The 15,945-nt window shown below is 48.0% G+C and overlaps 1 protein-coding gene across 7 annotated transcripts in view; it reads right to left on the reverse strand.

Moving 5' to 3' along the window:
* Positions 1–15,945, reverse strand: part of KIF23 (kinesin family member 23) — a 208,610-nt gene that overhangs the window by 108,976 nt on the left and 83,689 nt on the right. For 4 of the 7 annotated variants that reach the window (XM_086957943.1, XM_086957945.1, XM_086957940.1 and 1 more), the window contains exons 8-10: positions 13,126–13,238; positions 12,873–12,994; positions 7,166–7,268 (exon numbers count right to left, since the gene is read on the reverse strand). In XM_086957943.1, coding sequence (XP_086814069.1) covers positions 7,166–7,268; positions 12,873–12,994; positions 13,126–13,238 — 338 coding nt within the window. Of the gene's footprint in view, positions 1–7,165; positions 7,269–12,872; positions 12,995–13,125; positions 13,239–14,458; positions 14,501–15,945 lie in introns of all 7 variants that reach the window. The other 3 variants (XM_086957944.1, XM_086957941.1, XM_086957938.1) reach the window with 1 other exon arrangement.

The raw sequence follows: 15,945 nt of genomic DNA on the forward strand, positions 1-15,945 counted from the left end.
GAGGCGGGCTCGTGAACCGAAGACTGTATCCATTGCAAACAATATTCAGCACCCACTTGTCCTGAGTAATTTTTCTCCACTCTGCCAGAAATTGAACGCTTCCCCCCCACCGGAGTGGGTAACTGATGCAGGGGAAGTAAACGCTCAGGGACTAGACCCGGCCGGGCCTTCGGTCGCTGCCGCCGACTGTTGGCCGCCTCTGCCTTTCTGGCGCTTCTGGAAGGGCCTTTGGAACTGCTGCTGTTGTGGTTGCTGCTGCTGTCCCGAAGCCTGGCCACACCCTCTGCCCTGTCCACTGAACCGTCTCTGGAACGGGCGGTAAGATTTCTTGGTATGCTTGGGCTTTTCCAGACCCACAGCCGTGAGCGTTTCTGCCTCCGCCTTCATGCGGGCCATTTCATCATCCGCATGTTTGCCAAACAGGGTTTCGCCAGAGAATGGTAAATTGGCAACCCTTTGTTGTGCTTCAGGCTTCAGCGACGTGAGGCGGAGCCAGGCGTGTCGTCGGTGGTTAACTCCATGGCAGTAACTATGCGCCGCCAGGAGGGAAGAATCGGCTGCAGCACTGATCACCTGATTCGCCACCAACATCCCCTCATTCAACAAATCTTGGAAATCTTCTCTTGTCACGAGGCAGGTGTTCTACAAACTGCTGGAGGGATTCCCAGAGGGCTCGGTCATACCGCCCTAATAAGGCAGTGGCACTCGCCGCCTTCATGGAAGTTGCCGATGTCCAACAGACCTTCCGCCCCGCAGAGTCCGGCCATGTAGATTCTTTATCTGGTGGGATTGTAGATGACGGAGTGGTGGCATGCTGCTTCCGAGCGGCCGTCACTATCACTGAGTCTGGCGGAGGATCCACCCTCAGAACAGCCGGATCCGAGTCGGGAGCCCGGTACTTCTTCTGGAGTCTCGAGGGGGCCGCCTTAGCAACCGCCGGGGTGAGGAACAGTTCCATGGCCAGCTCCTCCAAGCCCGGCACCAGCGGCAGTAACGGCTGCGACAGATGTTTCTGGTGCAGCGTCTCGAAGATCACCGATGTTTTTGGCGTGGGCACCGTCAACGTGATGCCCAACTTCGCTGCACCCCTCAATAGGACATCATGGAAAGACAAGATCGTCAACCGGTGACACCCTTGTGCCCGGAGACTCCGACAACGTCGGTGAATAGTCCCTGGTCTCTGAAGACCCCGTATGCGAACGAGACCTGCGCCTCCTGTGGCGTCGTCTCGACCGCATCGATCACCTGTTGTGACTCCACGACCGTTCCCTCCTCCTGGAACGAGATCGCGACCTCCCAGTTTTCGGACGCTCCACAGGCTTCCGCGGAGGTGTCTTCCGTGGCCTATCCAGGGGCTTCGGCCTAGGCGTCCCCTTAGGCGGTGTAGGGTAGGTTTGCTGCCAGAGTGTATTGTCGCTCCTAGGTACTGTTGTACGTGGGCGGGTTGGAGATGAGACTGTGTAGTTTAATGAGAATCCGAGGCTGTGTAGGAGGTGAATAGTGCGGGGCATGTGGCTGGCACATTGCTGGGCTGACTTTGCTTGTATAAGCCAGTCGTCCAGATAGGGGTAGACGTGAATATGGTTTCTCCGTAGGTGCGCAGCTACTGTCGCTAGGCACTTGGTAAACACACTGGGGGCTGTTGTCACCCCGAAAGGCAGGACTTTGAACTGGAAGTGCTGATTCTGTATGGTAAACCTGAGATACTTCCTGTGTGCTGGATGTATCGGTATGTGGAAATATACATCTTTTAGGTCTAGTGTTGCGAGGAAATCTCCCTGACTGAGCAAGGGTAGAACCTGCTGTAAAGTGAGCATGTGAAAATGTTCTGACAAGATGTATTGGTTTAGGAGCCTGAGGTCCAGTATTGGCCTGAGAGACCTGTCCTTTTTGGGGATTAAGAAGTACAGCGAGTATACTCCTGTACCCTGTTGCTGTATAGGGATGAGTTCTATGGCCCCTTTTTGCAGCATGCTGATTACTTCTTGCTGCAATAAGTATGTTCTCTGCGGACATAGGACAGTGTCTTGGGGGTATGTTGGGTGGAGTGGAGGTTAGCTCTAGACAATAGCCGTACTGAATAAGTGGTCTCACCCACCTGTCTGTAGTAATGCTTTCCCAGACTGGCAGGAACTGTTGTAATCGTCCCCCGACCGGTGTGACATGGTCTGGGGGCAGTGACAAGGCGTCACTGTTTAGTATTGGCGGAGGATCTGGTGTTATTCCCTCGTCCTCTGCCCTTGTTGCTGTTGCCACAGTATCCACCTCTATTGGTTTTATTATAGGTGGTTTGCGGGCTCCCTTTATTGTATGGAGTCTGCTGGGATGCCTGGCCTCGTGCAGCTCCTCTGTTACTGGAGCGAGGAAAGGAGCCTCCTCTGAATTGTGGTGACTGCAAGGCACCCATAGACTTGGCTGTCTGTGTCTTTTTTAATCTTCTCTAATATGGTGTCCACATCAGGACCAAATAAATAATCAGAGTTCACAGGCTGATTTAATAATGTGGTTTGAATCTCAGGTTTGAACCCTGAGACGCGCAACCAAGCATGTCTCCTGAGCATGACACTTGTGTTGATGGCTCTGGCTGAGGTGTCTGCTGCGTCTAGCGCACATTTAATGGATGCGTTGGATATGAGTTTCCCCTCTTGTATCAGTGTTTCTGCTCCCTCCTTGTAGACATCAGGCAAATGTTGTAGCAGTTGCTCTAGTGTGTCATAATGCGCCCTATCGTATCTGACTAATAGGGCTTGTGTATTAGAAATTCTCCAGATATTAGCTGCTTGAGCAGCTACCCTTTTTCCAGAAGCTTCTAATATCTTAGACTCCTTGTCTGGAGGAGCATCACCAGTGGTTTGTGAGTTGGCACGCTTACAAGCATTTGAGACCACCAAAGAGTCCAGTGGCAGCTGTCCCTTAATATATGTAGGGTCCACAGGCGCCGGTCTGTATATCCTTCCGATTCTGGGGTTAACAACCCTTGCTCTTGTGGTTTCCTTGAAAATGTCTCCTGCGTGTTTAAGGACACCTTTCAACATTGGCAATGTCTTGACTGATTTTTCTGAAGTGGAGAAAGTGTCAAATAGGAAGTCCTCTTCAATTGGGTCAGCATGCATATCCACATCATGATTCTGTGCTGCCCTTTCTATTAATGCGTTAAACGCAGCTGTATCCTCTGTTGGCGAAGTCTTGACTGGATAAGAAGGAGTGTCAGGAATAGTCTGACTCCCCCGGGTCAACAGGGTCTGTCCAGGCTTGAGTCTGGTCATTCTGATCTGTGTCCGCAGGGTAATTATATTGTTCATCGTAGTCATACCCCATATCCTCATCAGTGCGTGTGGGTGAGTATGCAGAAGTGTCCTGGCCATGGTACCTTACAGTCTCAAAAAGGACAAGCGATGTGGAAGAATCCCTTTTCTTTTTGAGTGGAATTTTATATGATTCAAGAGGATTTTCTGACCTGATCTTCCTCTGATAAATAGTAAGTCTGCCAGAGTCGGAGTCGATATGTAGCTTCGACTGCTCATCATAGGAGGGCTCTTGGTACACAATGTCCTCTTCTACAGAATGACTCCTCTTTCCCATCGACACCTTCTTGGGTGTTTCGATCCTGGTTTTCGGATCGAGCGCCTTAGAGTGTGCAGTCGGGGGTAGTCTGAATTTTATCGGTGCCATAATTTTTGTAGACAGACTGACCTTTGGGGCCGGCGTCGATATTGGTTCGACAGACTTCGCCTTTTCGCCAATATGTTTTTGGCCCTGCGTCGACTGAGGCGCGCTCTTCTGCCTCGACTCGACGTGCTCCTTCGAGCCGCTTTTTGATTTCGGCTCGAGGCCTTTGACGAGCTGTGGCCTGTCGACTCGTTGCTTCGGATCGAGAACCTTCCGAGACTGGAGTCCCTTATTTGTGTCGCGGTCAGTCGACGTCGACCTAGTCGGTTCAACGTGCTTGACTTTAGTGATCGACTTCAGCACACCGATCTTCGGCTCGACACCCTTTATTTGTGACCCCGCAGGGTCGTCAATACTTTTTCCTCGTCGAATCCGAACGGTTCGAATTCTTCGATCCGAAGACTGTCTTCAGCGGTTTCGTTTTCGACTCGATGGCTTTCGGTTTCGATTTAATTAGTTCGACTGATGGCTCGTGTGATATATTCTTAGCCGGGCCGAGTCGCGGGGCTATAGAATGTTCGTCATGATCTTTACTAAGGCCTTCTGGCGATGCCTTGACTTGAGCCCTTGGGAGTCTTTGTGTGTGTTCCGGGCCCCGTATTCACTATTGGGCCTGGTTCATCGCTTGAGTGGTCATCGACGGCTCCGATGGGTGATGCGTCGTCCCTTACCTCGATGACGTTTTCATCCTCGACGTTCTCTTAGTCGTCTTCATAATAGGTGGAGTCATGCTCCGAACCGGGATCCGACTGCTGTTCTGGATCCTCAGTCTCGACGACCTCATAGTCTTCTTCATCGAAGATATTCACCGGGTCGGGCGCTGGCTTAGTCATAGTCAGCCTTGCTGCGCGTCGAAGCCTAAGCGTCTTCTTCGACCTGAATTGAGCACAAGCTAGACAGTTGGCCCCATTATGCTCCGGTGATAAGCACTTGTTGCACACTGGGTGTACATCGATGTGTGGGTACTTAGAGTTACAAAGGGGGCATCGTTTGAACAGGCTCCGTTCCATCGATGATCGGGCCTCTGGTGTCGAAAAGGCCCAGAGGCTCTCTTAGACGTCCTGCTCGAAAAGAACTGGATCAAAGTACCCTGCACCGATCGAGAACACAATACCGACGACCCCGAAGGCCTTTTGGCCTTTAGAAAAGCGTCCGAACTTGAGTAAAGAAAGTACATCCGAACCCAATGGCGGAAAAAAACAATCTGAGGATGGAGAGGATGCCCATGCGCACTGTAGTCCGGGGGAGGAGCCACCTATCTCGTGATACTTCGAAGACTCTTCCAGGACAACAATGTGCAATCATCCGGACCCAACACTAGGCGGCGATCTATGCACAGATTCGAATTCAGCAGCCCACATGCCTCGAACAGTACCATTGTCCCAAAGACAGTCTTTGTCTCTGTTAATCATTCCCCATCCCAAACACGGTTTGATGTGGTGATGAACAGGTCCCTGAAGATGAAGTTAGTCATTCCACGGGCAGACGACGATCACATTTCTCAAGACACACAGTAAAATATTAAACAGTCTGGTGGTTTCTCCAGACAAGCTAATGCCATCCTGAACAACTACAGAATCCATCAGTGACATACGCTCAGCAAGTGTACCTCCTTGCGCCAGGGGATGCTCAAGAATTGTGTAAGCCAGCCCTGCCAAGTACTACACATCAGGTGTTAGACCAATGCATTTCTGTGTGGTGCGCCACATCAACGCACTAAAATGCAGTCACACATTTATAGAGACTCCTAAGTGGTCAAGCTGGAGTTCTGCTAATTAGCACCACTGATTCATCGAAAAGCTGGCAGCGCACGGTCAGTGTTTCTTGCCGCACACGTCGGGCTGGCTCAGCGCGCTCTGGACTGGCTTAGGCTACAATGTAACAACTTTAACCGAACTCCGTGGCATTCAGATTCACTGACATCATGAGAGCGAGTCAGTCTGCAAAACGTGCCCAATGGGTACCACAGAGGCAACTAGGACAGACATGGACTATGTCACACACATACACCTATAGGTGGGGCTGGCCATCTGCAGTGCGAGCGAGTGGCTGGGAACCGCAGAATTTTTTGGGGTGGCAGCGCCGCTCACAGCGAGTTGTTGTGCCGCACGGCCACAATGATGTATACAGACTTGCAACCCGACCCAGACCGCGAACGCCACCAGAGTGATGCAACCTCAGCAGCCTGCACAACAGTGCAGTCCAGCAGCCATGATGATAAATGCCACGGCGCTTGTAGTCTAGTCCTGGGTTGGTCTGCGGCCAGTAGCCCATACCGAGGGAGTCGTCGCTGTGGGTGGCCCATACAGTCATGGTGCCATCGCTAGAGATTTAATGTACTTTTAGAACACATCATCATGAGCCTAAGTAAAGTTACAAGTGGGGCCTGAGCGCATCTGTGACTGGCTAAGTGCTAGGCGGCAGCTGGTGTTGTGGCTGCGAGGCTGGGCAATGAAGCACTCTAAGGTGGACCGCTCAGCAAATCGATGTAAATTATTTGCGAGAGCTAGTAGCTGAGCTAAACTCGTTTAATAAAAATTATAACCTGTGTGCCTAAGCCTCTCACTCTCCTGAGGCTTGCCAGGTGCTGCGGCGGGCTGGGCAGCGCTCAGCATCCGCAAGTCAGCTAATTGCGATGACTGAGTAATTATGATAATTTATTAGCAGGAAGCGGAGATCTGGGCTGGGGCTCTCACATCAAGCTTGGTACAGTTGGGTCCCTCAGTGCCCTTTCATTTCTGATGCTTTGAAGAAGTTTTAAGATCTTAAGAGTTTCTCATGTTCAAATGGGTGTAATTTTTGATATTTATATGTTCCCCGTGTCTTCATTGCTTGATTTTGTGCGCGAGAAAGTGCCACTTAGTTGTTGAAGGTCACTCAATTACACTGAAATTGTAAAAATGTCACACAAACAATCTGAAACCTTGGCATCTAGGGTAACTGGATTCCTAATTTCCTCACATACATGAGATGACTTCTGCTTTTACCTTCATACCGTGGTTTGAGGATACCTCTGCATTGTTGGGGTGTCTAGAAAACATGGTTATTTGTAGTTTCACATGCAATACAGTGGAATTATTGTGATACGTTAATACCAATACAATAAAAATATTAAAGCTCATACACTCATTCCACTGCACACTGTTTAAAAAAAATGATCCATGCCAAATATTGCCCATTGCGATCCTTGTTGTACTGCTCTCCCACCATTCATTTTGTGAAGCTCCTTGAGACTACCAAGTGTGGTGGCAACAACAAATACAATTTTGTAAATCTAACATGATTACATGAAGTTCATAACCAATTTATACATTTAAGTGAGCAGTAGGGTATACAAAATATGCAGCACAAAAAAGGACAGCAGCCGACTGTTTAGGCACCCCAGAGATTTCGGTTGTAAATATGATTTTTTTTTAACAAACACTAAAATCGTAATTATGTACGCCTTCTGGCCTTTGACAATTCAAAGAGAAACCACACTGAATAAAGAACTTACCAGCCTCACGTAGCCGGTTGCCTTCAGCCTTGGTGCGGTTCGTCCTTTCACTTCCAGCCAGATCCACCAAAGAAAGCTGACTTGTTGTGATCTGCTCACGCTCCTGTTTGAATAAGAAAAATCTTATTTCAAATAATCCAGGCAAGGCATACGAATGAGGGAAGAGAGTCCAGGGTCAGCACTCCAGGATCACAAAGACATCAACCTAGTCATAATCACGTCTTAGATGAATGCATGAAGGAAGTCTCATTGAAAACACTGCTCAAATTCTTACCCGTGTACACAAAAGGATCACAGATTAATTACTCAACAGGGCACTCAGCATAATGAGGTCCCTCTGCCCACGAGGTAGCTTTAGAAAACAAGTGGTCATCTAAATAGATGAGGTTGGCTGTCTTCACCATCAGTGTCATCACAAAATCCTTACTTCTGCACAGATGCAAAGGAAGTATCACCCAAAAGTTGCGCTGATGGCTTGGAAGCCATTCTAATCAGGGACGCTAACTGTACAAGTGGCGTCATGGAGGGAACTAGTGTTTGTGGCAATGCTGAAGTCATTACGGTCTCATGTGAAGCAGGTGATTAAGTAACCAACAGGAGCTGCTAGTTGATATAGTAGCCATCAAAACTGAACTCGCTGCTGGAAGCTACATAGGCGAAGACTGAGAGTTAGTCACCAATGGTGCTATCCTAGACAGAGAACCCTGTTGTCGACGAAGCCCCCTATGTCGACAGCGGGCCTGGCTTCACTGATGGAGTGCTACCTATTGATAGTGTCTCTGTTTACTGTCTTACAGTCAACAGTACAGAAATACAAGCCATTGACTGCATAGCTTTTATGGCATTTCTCTTGTCCCTACTGGTAGCAAGACACTAAGTTGGTGAAGATCTCTTTAAAGGTGATTTGGCATCTAGATTGTGCAGTTGGCACCGCACCATGACTAGAAGTCTACAACTTTAAGGCAGGTGCAGAATGTCTTGGGTGGGCTCAGAGGAAGCAAAGATGACAAGATCTTTTTATGTAATCTGCAATTTGTGCTTTTTAGATTTCAAAGCACTCTGCTGAAATCAAGTAGTTTCTATTCCCAAATCACCCAAAAAATAGAATTAAAGGGGCAGATAAAAATGCAGACTGAAGGCCTAAGGGAGGCAAGAAATTAATTTGTCATGACAAGAGTTTAGATAAACGGTTTCACTCTTATGGCTTTTCATCAAAACTGAATAGAGGGACAAATAACACCCCAAGATATATTAGGGATAAAAGAAAATGTTTTTTTTTTATTAAACAAAGGAAATCACCAACGTTAAGAAGTCCAATTAGCCATAAGAGCGAGATTCCAAACTTTCCAAAACAACTCACCACCAAAGTAACAAACCAGAAACTATTAAACCATATACCAGTAAAAAGGATGCAAGGTATATTTTCAACATCAGACTGGCATTATACTAGGTATTAAGCCACCCTCACCAAAACCCCTGGAGGGTAGATGGGTGGATGGATGGACAGACAGAAGGAGCAAAGGGACTAAGGGAGGGATGGTATAGTGGAAATCTAGCCAAACGTCAGTGTAATGCTGTGCGAAGTCAAAGGCAAAGATAGTTCATGTGGCACTGGAGGTGTAGTTGTTTTCTAAGACTTAAAGTGGACTGTTACTGCATCATGATGTAGTGTTCTTTAAAAAGGTTTGTCCTCAGCTGTGCTCTAAACGTGAGCCGGGTTGGGGCAGTCCTGATGGACGATGATGATTTTGCTTCAGCTACTCTTTTAATAGAAGGAATGTTTTTCTTCCAGTCATTCCAGATTACATAGTAACAACAGATGCTCCTATGGAAGGCTGGGGAGGACACTTACAGGACCTACAAGTGAAGGGGTCCTTGGCTCAGCGACAAATGCACATAAACAGGTTGGAATTGAAAGCTATTTTCCTCGCTCTTCAGGCTTTCCTTCCTCGAATACAGGGGTTGTCTGTGTTGATTCGAACAGACAACTCCACAAGCAAGTTTTGAGGGACTCAGCCTCTCTTGGGAAGGTGCTAGAGGGTGCTGGCTGCTGATTGGTTAGGCTTTCAGTTTGGTCCTTTTAGGTTTCACCTGGCGTCCGCTGCGCAGCAGCGTCGCGCAGGCGAAATCTTATGTTTCACAGTATGTGCACTTTGTCCTGCCTTCTCTTCCATTGGCTAGCTCCATAAATGGAGGCTAGCCATTGGAAGACAGATCTGTCCGTCATTGTCGGAGCAGATTCGTGGGCGTTCCCGCGATTTTTACTCATTCCGCCCCCTTGTGATCGTCATGCGGCAGTGGGCGGTGTTTTTTCTTTTTTTAAAGCTTTGTTTTCGCCATTTTGGAAGTGTTGTTTGCAGGGGTAGGTTGTGCGATGTCCCGCTGTCCGTTCCCGCCCTCCCCTCCCGCTGTCCGTGAGCCCGTTACCGCCCTCCCCTCCCGCTGTCCGTGAGCCCGTTCCTGCCCCCGCCCCCTGTCCGTGTGCTGACGCAGTATCTGCGGCGAACATGGCGGCTCTCGGAGCTGGCGGCTCTTCTGGCGCCTCGGAAGATGCGTTCCTAACTTATTATAATGAGGTTAGCCGGCTTGTTTGTGTCGGTGTGGGGAAGGAACTTGCAAAAGTGTAACTGTGAGCACCAGTCGGGATCGGCTTCGTACTTTTTTTGTATTACAGTTCACCCCCGCGGGCCCAGGAATTGTGTCCTTGCAATGCTGACGTCACCCCCCTGGGCCGCGCTAGGATTGGCCCTGCGTTTTAAGGATGCCCTGCTCGTCACGTACGAGGGTGCCCAAGAAATCTGTGTGCAAACACGGCTCGGGAAAGGTGGAGGGCTGTCCAGTAACTTAAAAAAGAGCAGGACTTTGCTTTTGGGGGAAATAATAGCATCGACGCATGTACTTTGCGCGTACACCTCAAGCCCTGTACCTTTGAGTAAAAAACAGGGTGACTGGAATGAAAATGCATACACACCATGGAGTTGATTACACATAAAGCACCTGCTGTGGTTTGCTGGTTGGTTGGTGTTAGTATGCGTGCCAGTGTGGATAGAGTGCGGGCTCGTTCAGCGCGCAGTGTGCACAGTGCTCGGGTGTCAACTGCGTGTGACAGCGGCTCGTGCAGCCCACTGGCTGTCCGGTGAAGCCGGCTGCCTATGGATAATTTATGCATCCTGCATCTTTCAGGAGCACCGGGCTTTAAGCGGATGACTTCCTGGCTCCGAAGTCCTACCTGTTCCTGAGTAGCCAGCGGGCTGCTGTCTGGCGAGCAGCGCTCTGGGCGCGCCCGGTTCATTTTCCCATCATGTAATATTTGTGCGTCTGCGAAGAGCGGAGTGAAAAGCCGCTTGTGGGGAAACGTTGGGGTCGTGTTTATGAGGACATGGCCGGCCTCTCTCAGCCACTGACCACCGTGTCTCCAGGCCCCTGGGGATCTGGTAAACTAGCGAGGAACCAGCAGGGGCTCTCCGGCACAGCCTTGCTGTGTGTTAAAGGTGTTAACTTGTGTGTGCGGTCCTGAGGTAGCCATACATTATAGGTGCGTGCTGGTGTGAAAACAGTGCCGATCACCTTAAACCCACCTTACCCACCCCCAGGCACTGACGTACCAGCACGGGCTCTCCATCCAAGCCTCCATGTGTACTGAGGGGGTTAACTGCTACTCTAAGGGTCCCGGGATGCTGTCCTTTGCAGCAATGCTCACTATTAAGCACGGACCATCTTATCACCAGAGCTCCTGGGACTCTGATGAACTATTTCTGCACCAGCTGCAGTTTTCCCCGCCCATCCGCGACGTGCACTGTCGTAAGGGCTGGGGAATGTCCGTGGACACATTGGAGGCATCTTTGTGTGGAGCTAGCGTCGACCACCATAAAGCACTAATCAGCCTAGTAGCCAGCTGCCTCCAGAATGTGGGGTGAACTATTGATGGTGGAGTGATGCCATGCTGCTGTCAGATAGGGATAGGAAGACAGCAGTGCACGGCACACTTGTGTAGAAATAGATGGGGTGTCTGAGTGGAAATGAGTGCCGTAGCCTTGCGCTGCACCTGCCTCGCCCTGCTGTGCAGAGTTTAGCTGCTATGCAGAGGAGAGCTGCTGTGCAGGTTTTAGCTACTGTGCTAAAGTGCTCAGGGCGGCAGTCGTGCTCTGCAGACTTGTGTGGAAACAGAGGTGATGAAAACAAAGGCTCCGCTCTTGCATTGCACCTGCCTCGCTCTAGTATGCAGAGGGTAGCTCAGCTGCTGTGCAGGGGTTAGCTGCTGCTCAGCGTTTAGCTGCTGTATGTGTGTGTGTCGGGCTCTCTGCATGTGTGTGTGTGTGTGTGCATGTGTGTGGGGCTCTCTGCATGTGCGTGGGGCTCTCTGCATGTGCGTGGGGCTCTCTGCATGTGCGTGGGGCTCTCTGCATGTGCGTGGGGCTCTCTGCATGTGCGTGGGGCTCTCTGCATGTGCGTGGGGCTCTCTGCATGTGCGTGGGGCTCTCTGCATGTGCGTGGGGCTCTCTGCATGTGCGTGGGGCTCTCTGCATGTGCGAGAGCGACAGCAGTGTGAGAGCGACAGCAGTGTGAGAGCGACAGCAGTGTGAGAGCGACAGCAGTGTGAGAGCGACAGCAGTGTGAGAGCGACAGCAGTGTGAGAGCGACAGCAGTGTGAGAGCGACAGCAGTGTGAGAGCGACAGCAGTGTGAGAGCGACAGCAGTGTGAGAGCGACAGCAGTGTGAGAGCGACAGCAGTGTGAGAGCGACAGCAGTGTGAGAGCGACAGCAGTGTGAGTCTTCTAGGGAGAGCATGGTGTGTGGGAGAGCATGGTGTGTGGGAGAGCATGGTGTGTGGGAGAGCATGGTGTGTGGGAGAGCATGGTGTGTGAGTCTAAGGAGAGCATGGTGTGTGGGAGAGCATGGTGTGTGAGAGGCAGAAGTGTGTGAGAGACAGCAGTGTGAGAGACTTTTATTTATGTTTTAGTTTTTGAAACATAAATAAAACGCATTGTTATCTGCAATATCATTAGCACAAACTCGCGTAAATACGCGACCTATTGCATTGCAAATGCTATAAGTCTCGCATTTGCGAGAGATTAAGCTATTGGCAATGTAAATGACAATGCCATTTATTTATTTATTTTCAAAACCAACACATAACTACAAATTGTCATTTACAATGCCAATAGCTCAAACTTTTCAAAAGGCGAAACCATTGCATTGTAAATGCTTGTTGTAAAAGGAGACTAATAGACTAGAGAGTCTATGGTTGCTCCCATAATAGCCTATGGAAATATACTATTTACTACTTTGTTATTTATGTATCGTGGGACTCCCACAACGACGACGGGGAATGATTCAGGCACGTGAATGTATGAAAGATACCCTGACATTGGAGAAGTTGCTTTTCCCCCCTTTACACCTCACTACTACTACAGTCTGATGGGGGTCATGGCTGTGGGAGTGACAAGCGACACAGGAGATGAGCTGGTCAGCCATTAGGCAGGGGGGGCTCTTGTGGTAGTTTTATTGATTTTGCAGTGTAACAAAGGGTACCAGTTGAGTATCATCTGACTGGAGGGGATGTGGCCAATAACTAAAATGGATCAATTTACAAAGATCTTGCAGGCTTGAGTCTAATACGTATACGTTATAGCTGATGAATATAAATAGGTTACACATTGAAGAGGAAGTTAATATTCCTTCAATGATGTGGAATAACAGTCATTACCTGCATGACATTGTCACCATCAGCATCCAGTGGTGCCTGTGCCAGTTTGATGTTAAAGACGCTGTGAGAGCGACTGGATTCCCGGTTCAGTTGAGTGTTCGCAATGCGTCGTTTTTTCTGACCTAAGGAAAATAGCATTTCAATTTTACATAGAAATGCATGGCTTCTCAGGCACCGAAACAAGGATTTCATAAAAATCCAAAGCGCAATGCAGTCCGAGTGTTAACTGCCTAAATGCAGTTCGTTCGCTTACCTTTCCAAAATACCTCAAATGCTTCTTCAGTAGACTTCACCTCCACCTCAGTACATCCTGCAATGTACATGTTATGGTTCTGATCCTCACGCAGGATTTTAGATTGCGGAGGTCTGCATTAAGAGAACAAAGTCAGCAGGTGGTGAGATACAACCAAACGTACATTTACAAAGAAAATAAACATGCAAAAATATTACACTTTTAGAAAGGGTTGGATGAGGACAAAGAGGTGATGTCCACAAATACTCAGCCACACTTCTGTTACAACAATTGGGTGTTTGCACATGGTATTAAGATTGACACAAATATGCCAACAGGACAGGTGTTACCGGAATTTAAGTTAGTCAAGGAAAGGCCTTTAATCAAACAATACTTAATTGACTTATCCATGCATCACTTGAAATTTGTTAAAGTTCAGGTTCCAATCCTCATCTAGCAGAGAATGAGCCAGGCAGTTGCTAATAGGAGAACAATGTCCTTCAAAAAAAATTGGAGACCATGCACAATATGCAAGAATAAAATTGGAGGCCAAATCGAAGCAAATTCAGTGCCTGCGAGTAGCATGCCAAAGGCTTCCCCTCCCAGCTCATTTGGCAAAAGTAACTGTAGAACTATGCAACTCATGTCTTGGGTACCAATGCCAAGAAAATACAAAATAGAAGATTTCATATGAGCTACCATGAAAGATATGAGCAGCTAAAACTTACACAGTCAAAACATACAGGTCTGTTGTCATCACAAGCATAAAACATTGTGGTGCAAGAATAGCATTATCACCAGGAAAACACCTACAAAAGCCATAATCTCTGGACAGCAAGTGAGATTATCAACTGGCATATTAATCCATAAATGAACAAGTCAAAGTAAAACAATTCCATCTAGAATCCAGTTTACCGGAGTATCAAGATGCTGTTTTTTTTATATAAAAAAACATCTAAAAAGTTTATTAAAAAAATAAAAACCCTCAGCAAATGCAAAGGAACGGGCAGCAGACCAAAAGCTTACTGGATACAAGTGCTAAACTAACATACTATATTTTCCCTTCAACAAGACCCTTACATACTCAGATTAACAGGAGCACCCAACCTGCTGCATATAAATATTGAATATAAAGTGTAGCTATGCACAAGGTGTTCATCTGCGCCAGCACCAAATGCACTTCGCATGCAAAAAGGATCTGTTGTACATCTGGCACATGCACGAGCAACTAAGGGAAAAGCAAAGCTGACTTGGAGCCAGTGTCTCAAGACGAGACAGAGCAGGTGAACAGGCAGCCGCAAACTCTACAGCTACAGCTCAGAATAGTGTGGCTAGAGGATACACTACCACGTACACAAAGTCAGTATTCCGCACAGGAGTGTTCCCAACGTTCCACCTGACAAAGGAATATGAAAATGTTATGTGGGAACAGACCGAGTCTTAGTAACGCTGAAGGCACAGGATGTACGGCACTCCGAGAAAACACACAACCCCCTCTGAAGTACTCACTGCTGCACCAGTAGTGTGAGGGTGCAGGCAGCGGGCCCTCTGAGTGGGACATTTTTATTTCAATGAAGTGGACAGGTTTTTACTGAAGGGGAAACCGTTTCAGAACGTTATCAAGGAGAAAGACATTTTGACACTAACAGATGTAGTGATGTTCTGGCTTCAATCAACCCACTAACACAGCTCACTCACACAATCTCACACCCAGCAGTCACATCTCCCCAGTGCCATAATCATCCCTCACCCATCGCATTTTAACCTTGAGGTTAATAGGACTAGACCATCCAATCGCCCATGTGAGCTGTAAGCTTCTTTAACTTCTGTTCTGCTGGACACCATCTCCCACTGATCATTTTCACACTTTCAACCTGTGGGCAAGCAGCTCTTCTACCCACGCGAGTAGAGCGTAGTGCTCTAGGCAGGCTTTTCCAAGAGGGATAGCCAACTTCGAACCATGCTCTACCCAGATCACCTCAAATCAGACTAGGAAGCATGCTGAACAGGTTAGTGAAAAGTTGGGGCTGCTAGCAGCCTCCAAGTGGTCAAACAACATGGTTTACATCTGCCTCTCAACATGCCAGATGCCAGTCTAGGCCAAAAATCTTTGCCAGACTGCAAGGTCTTCTGAAAGTGCAAAAGTACTCTCTCTCTTGCCCCCCCTCTTCCCTGTATTTTTGATTTATGATTTCCAAAGCATGATATTTTAGAGCAAGCCATGGATTACTTGGTCGAGAAAACAGGGTGGGTCAGATCACTTACTCTCACTACAAGAAGTTACTTACTAGTAATATCAGTTCTCCAACAAGGACATCTACAATGAATTCAATTAGGTGACGCTATGAACAACCCATTTTCACATAACTAATTTTGTTCTCAACAACTTTTCTGAGGTATTTCTCTATGCAGGTATGAAGTGGGAAATTGAAAGTGTATATCTGGCGGAGGTGCAAGTGTCAGCACAGTTGCTATGGGTGAGGGGAAAGAACTACTGTAGGTGTGTGTGACCAACTGTACAAGTCCAGGACCATGGAGATGCAAGTTATTGTGTTCATTGTGGAGCACAGTCATAAAATCTCAACAAGCATGACAAGCGGTGGACCAGGCATTTGTTTCAGATTCATAAAAGTGGTAGGGCTCCTAAATTAGATAAAATATTATATTTGCATACATTAGAACTATTCATTCTGGGTAGCTATGTGTGGTTCTCTTAAGTGATCATGCAAGGAAGCATTATTCCACTTATTTGTATGGGTGCAGAAACTTTTAGTACTTAAGAAACAAAGCCATAGTGATCCCTTGAACTATTGGCCCATTAGTCTAAGCGATAATGACAAA

Source organism: Lissotriton vulgaris, chromosome 2_1, assembly GCF_964263255.1.
Source record: "Lissotriton vulgaris chromosome 2_1, aLisVul1.2, whole genome shotgun sequence".
NCBI lineage: Eukaryota > Metazoa > Chordata > Amphibia > Caudata > Salamandridae > Lissotriton > Lissotriton vulgaris.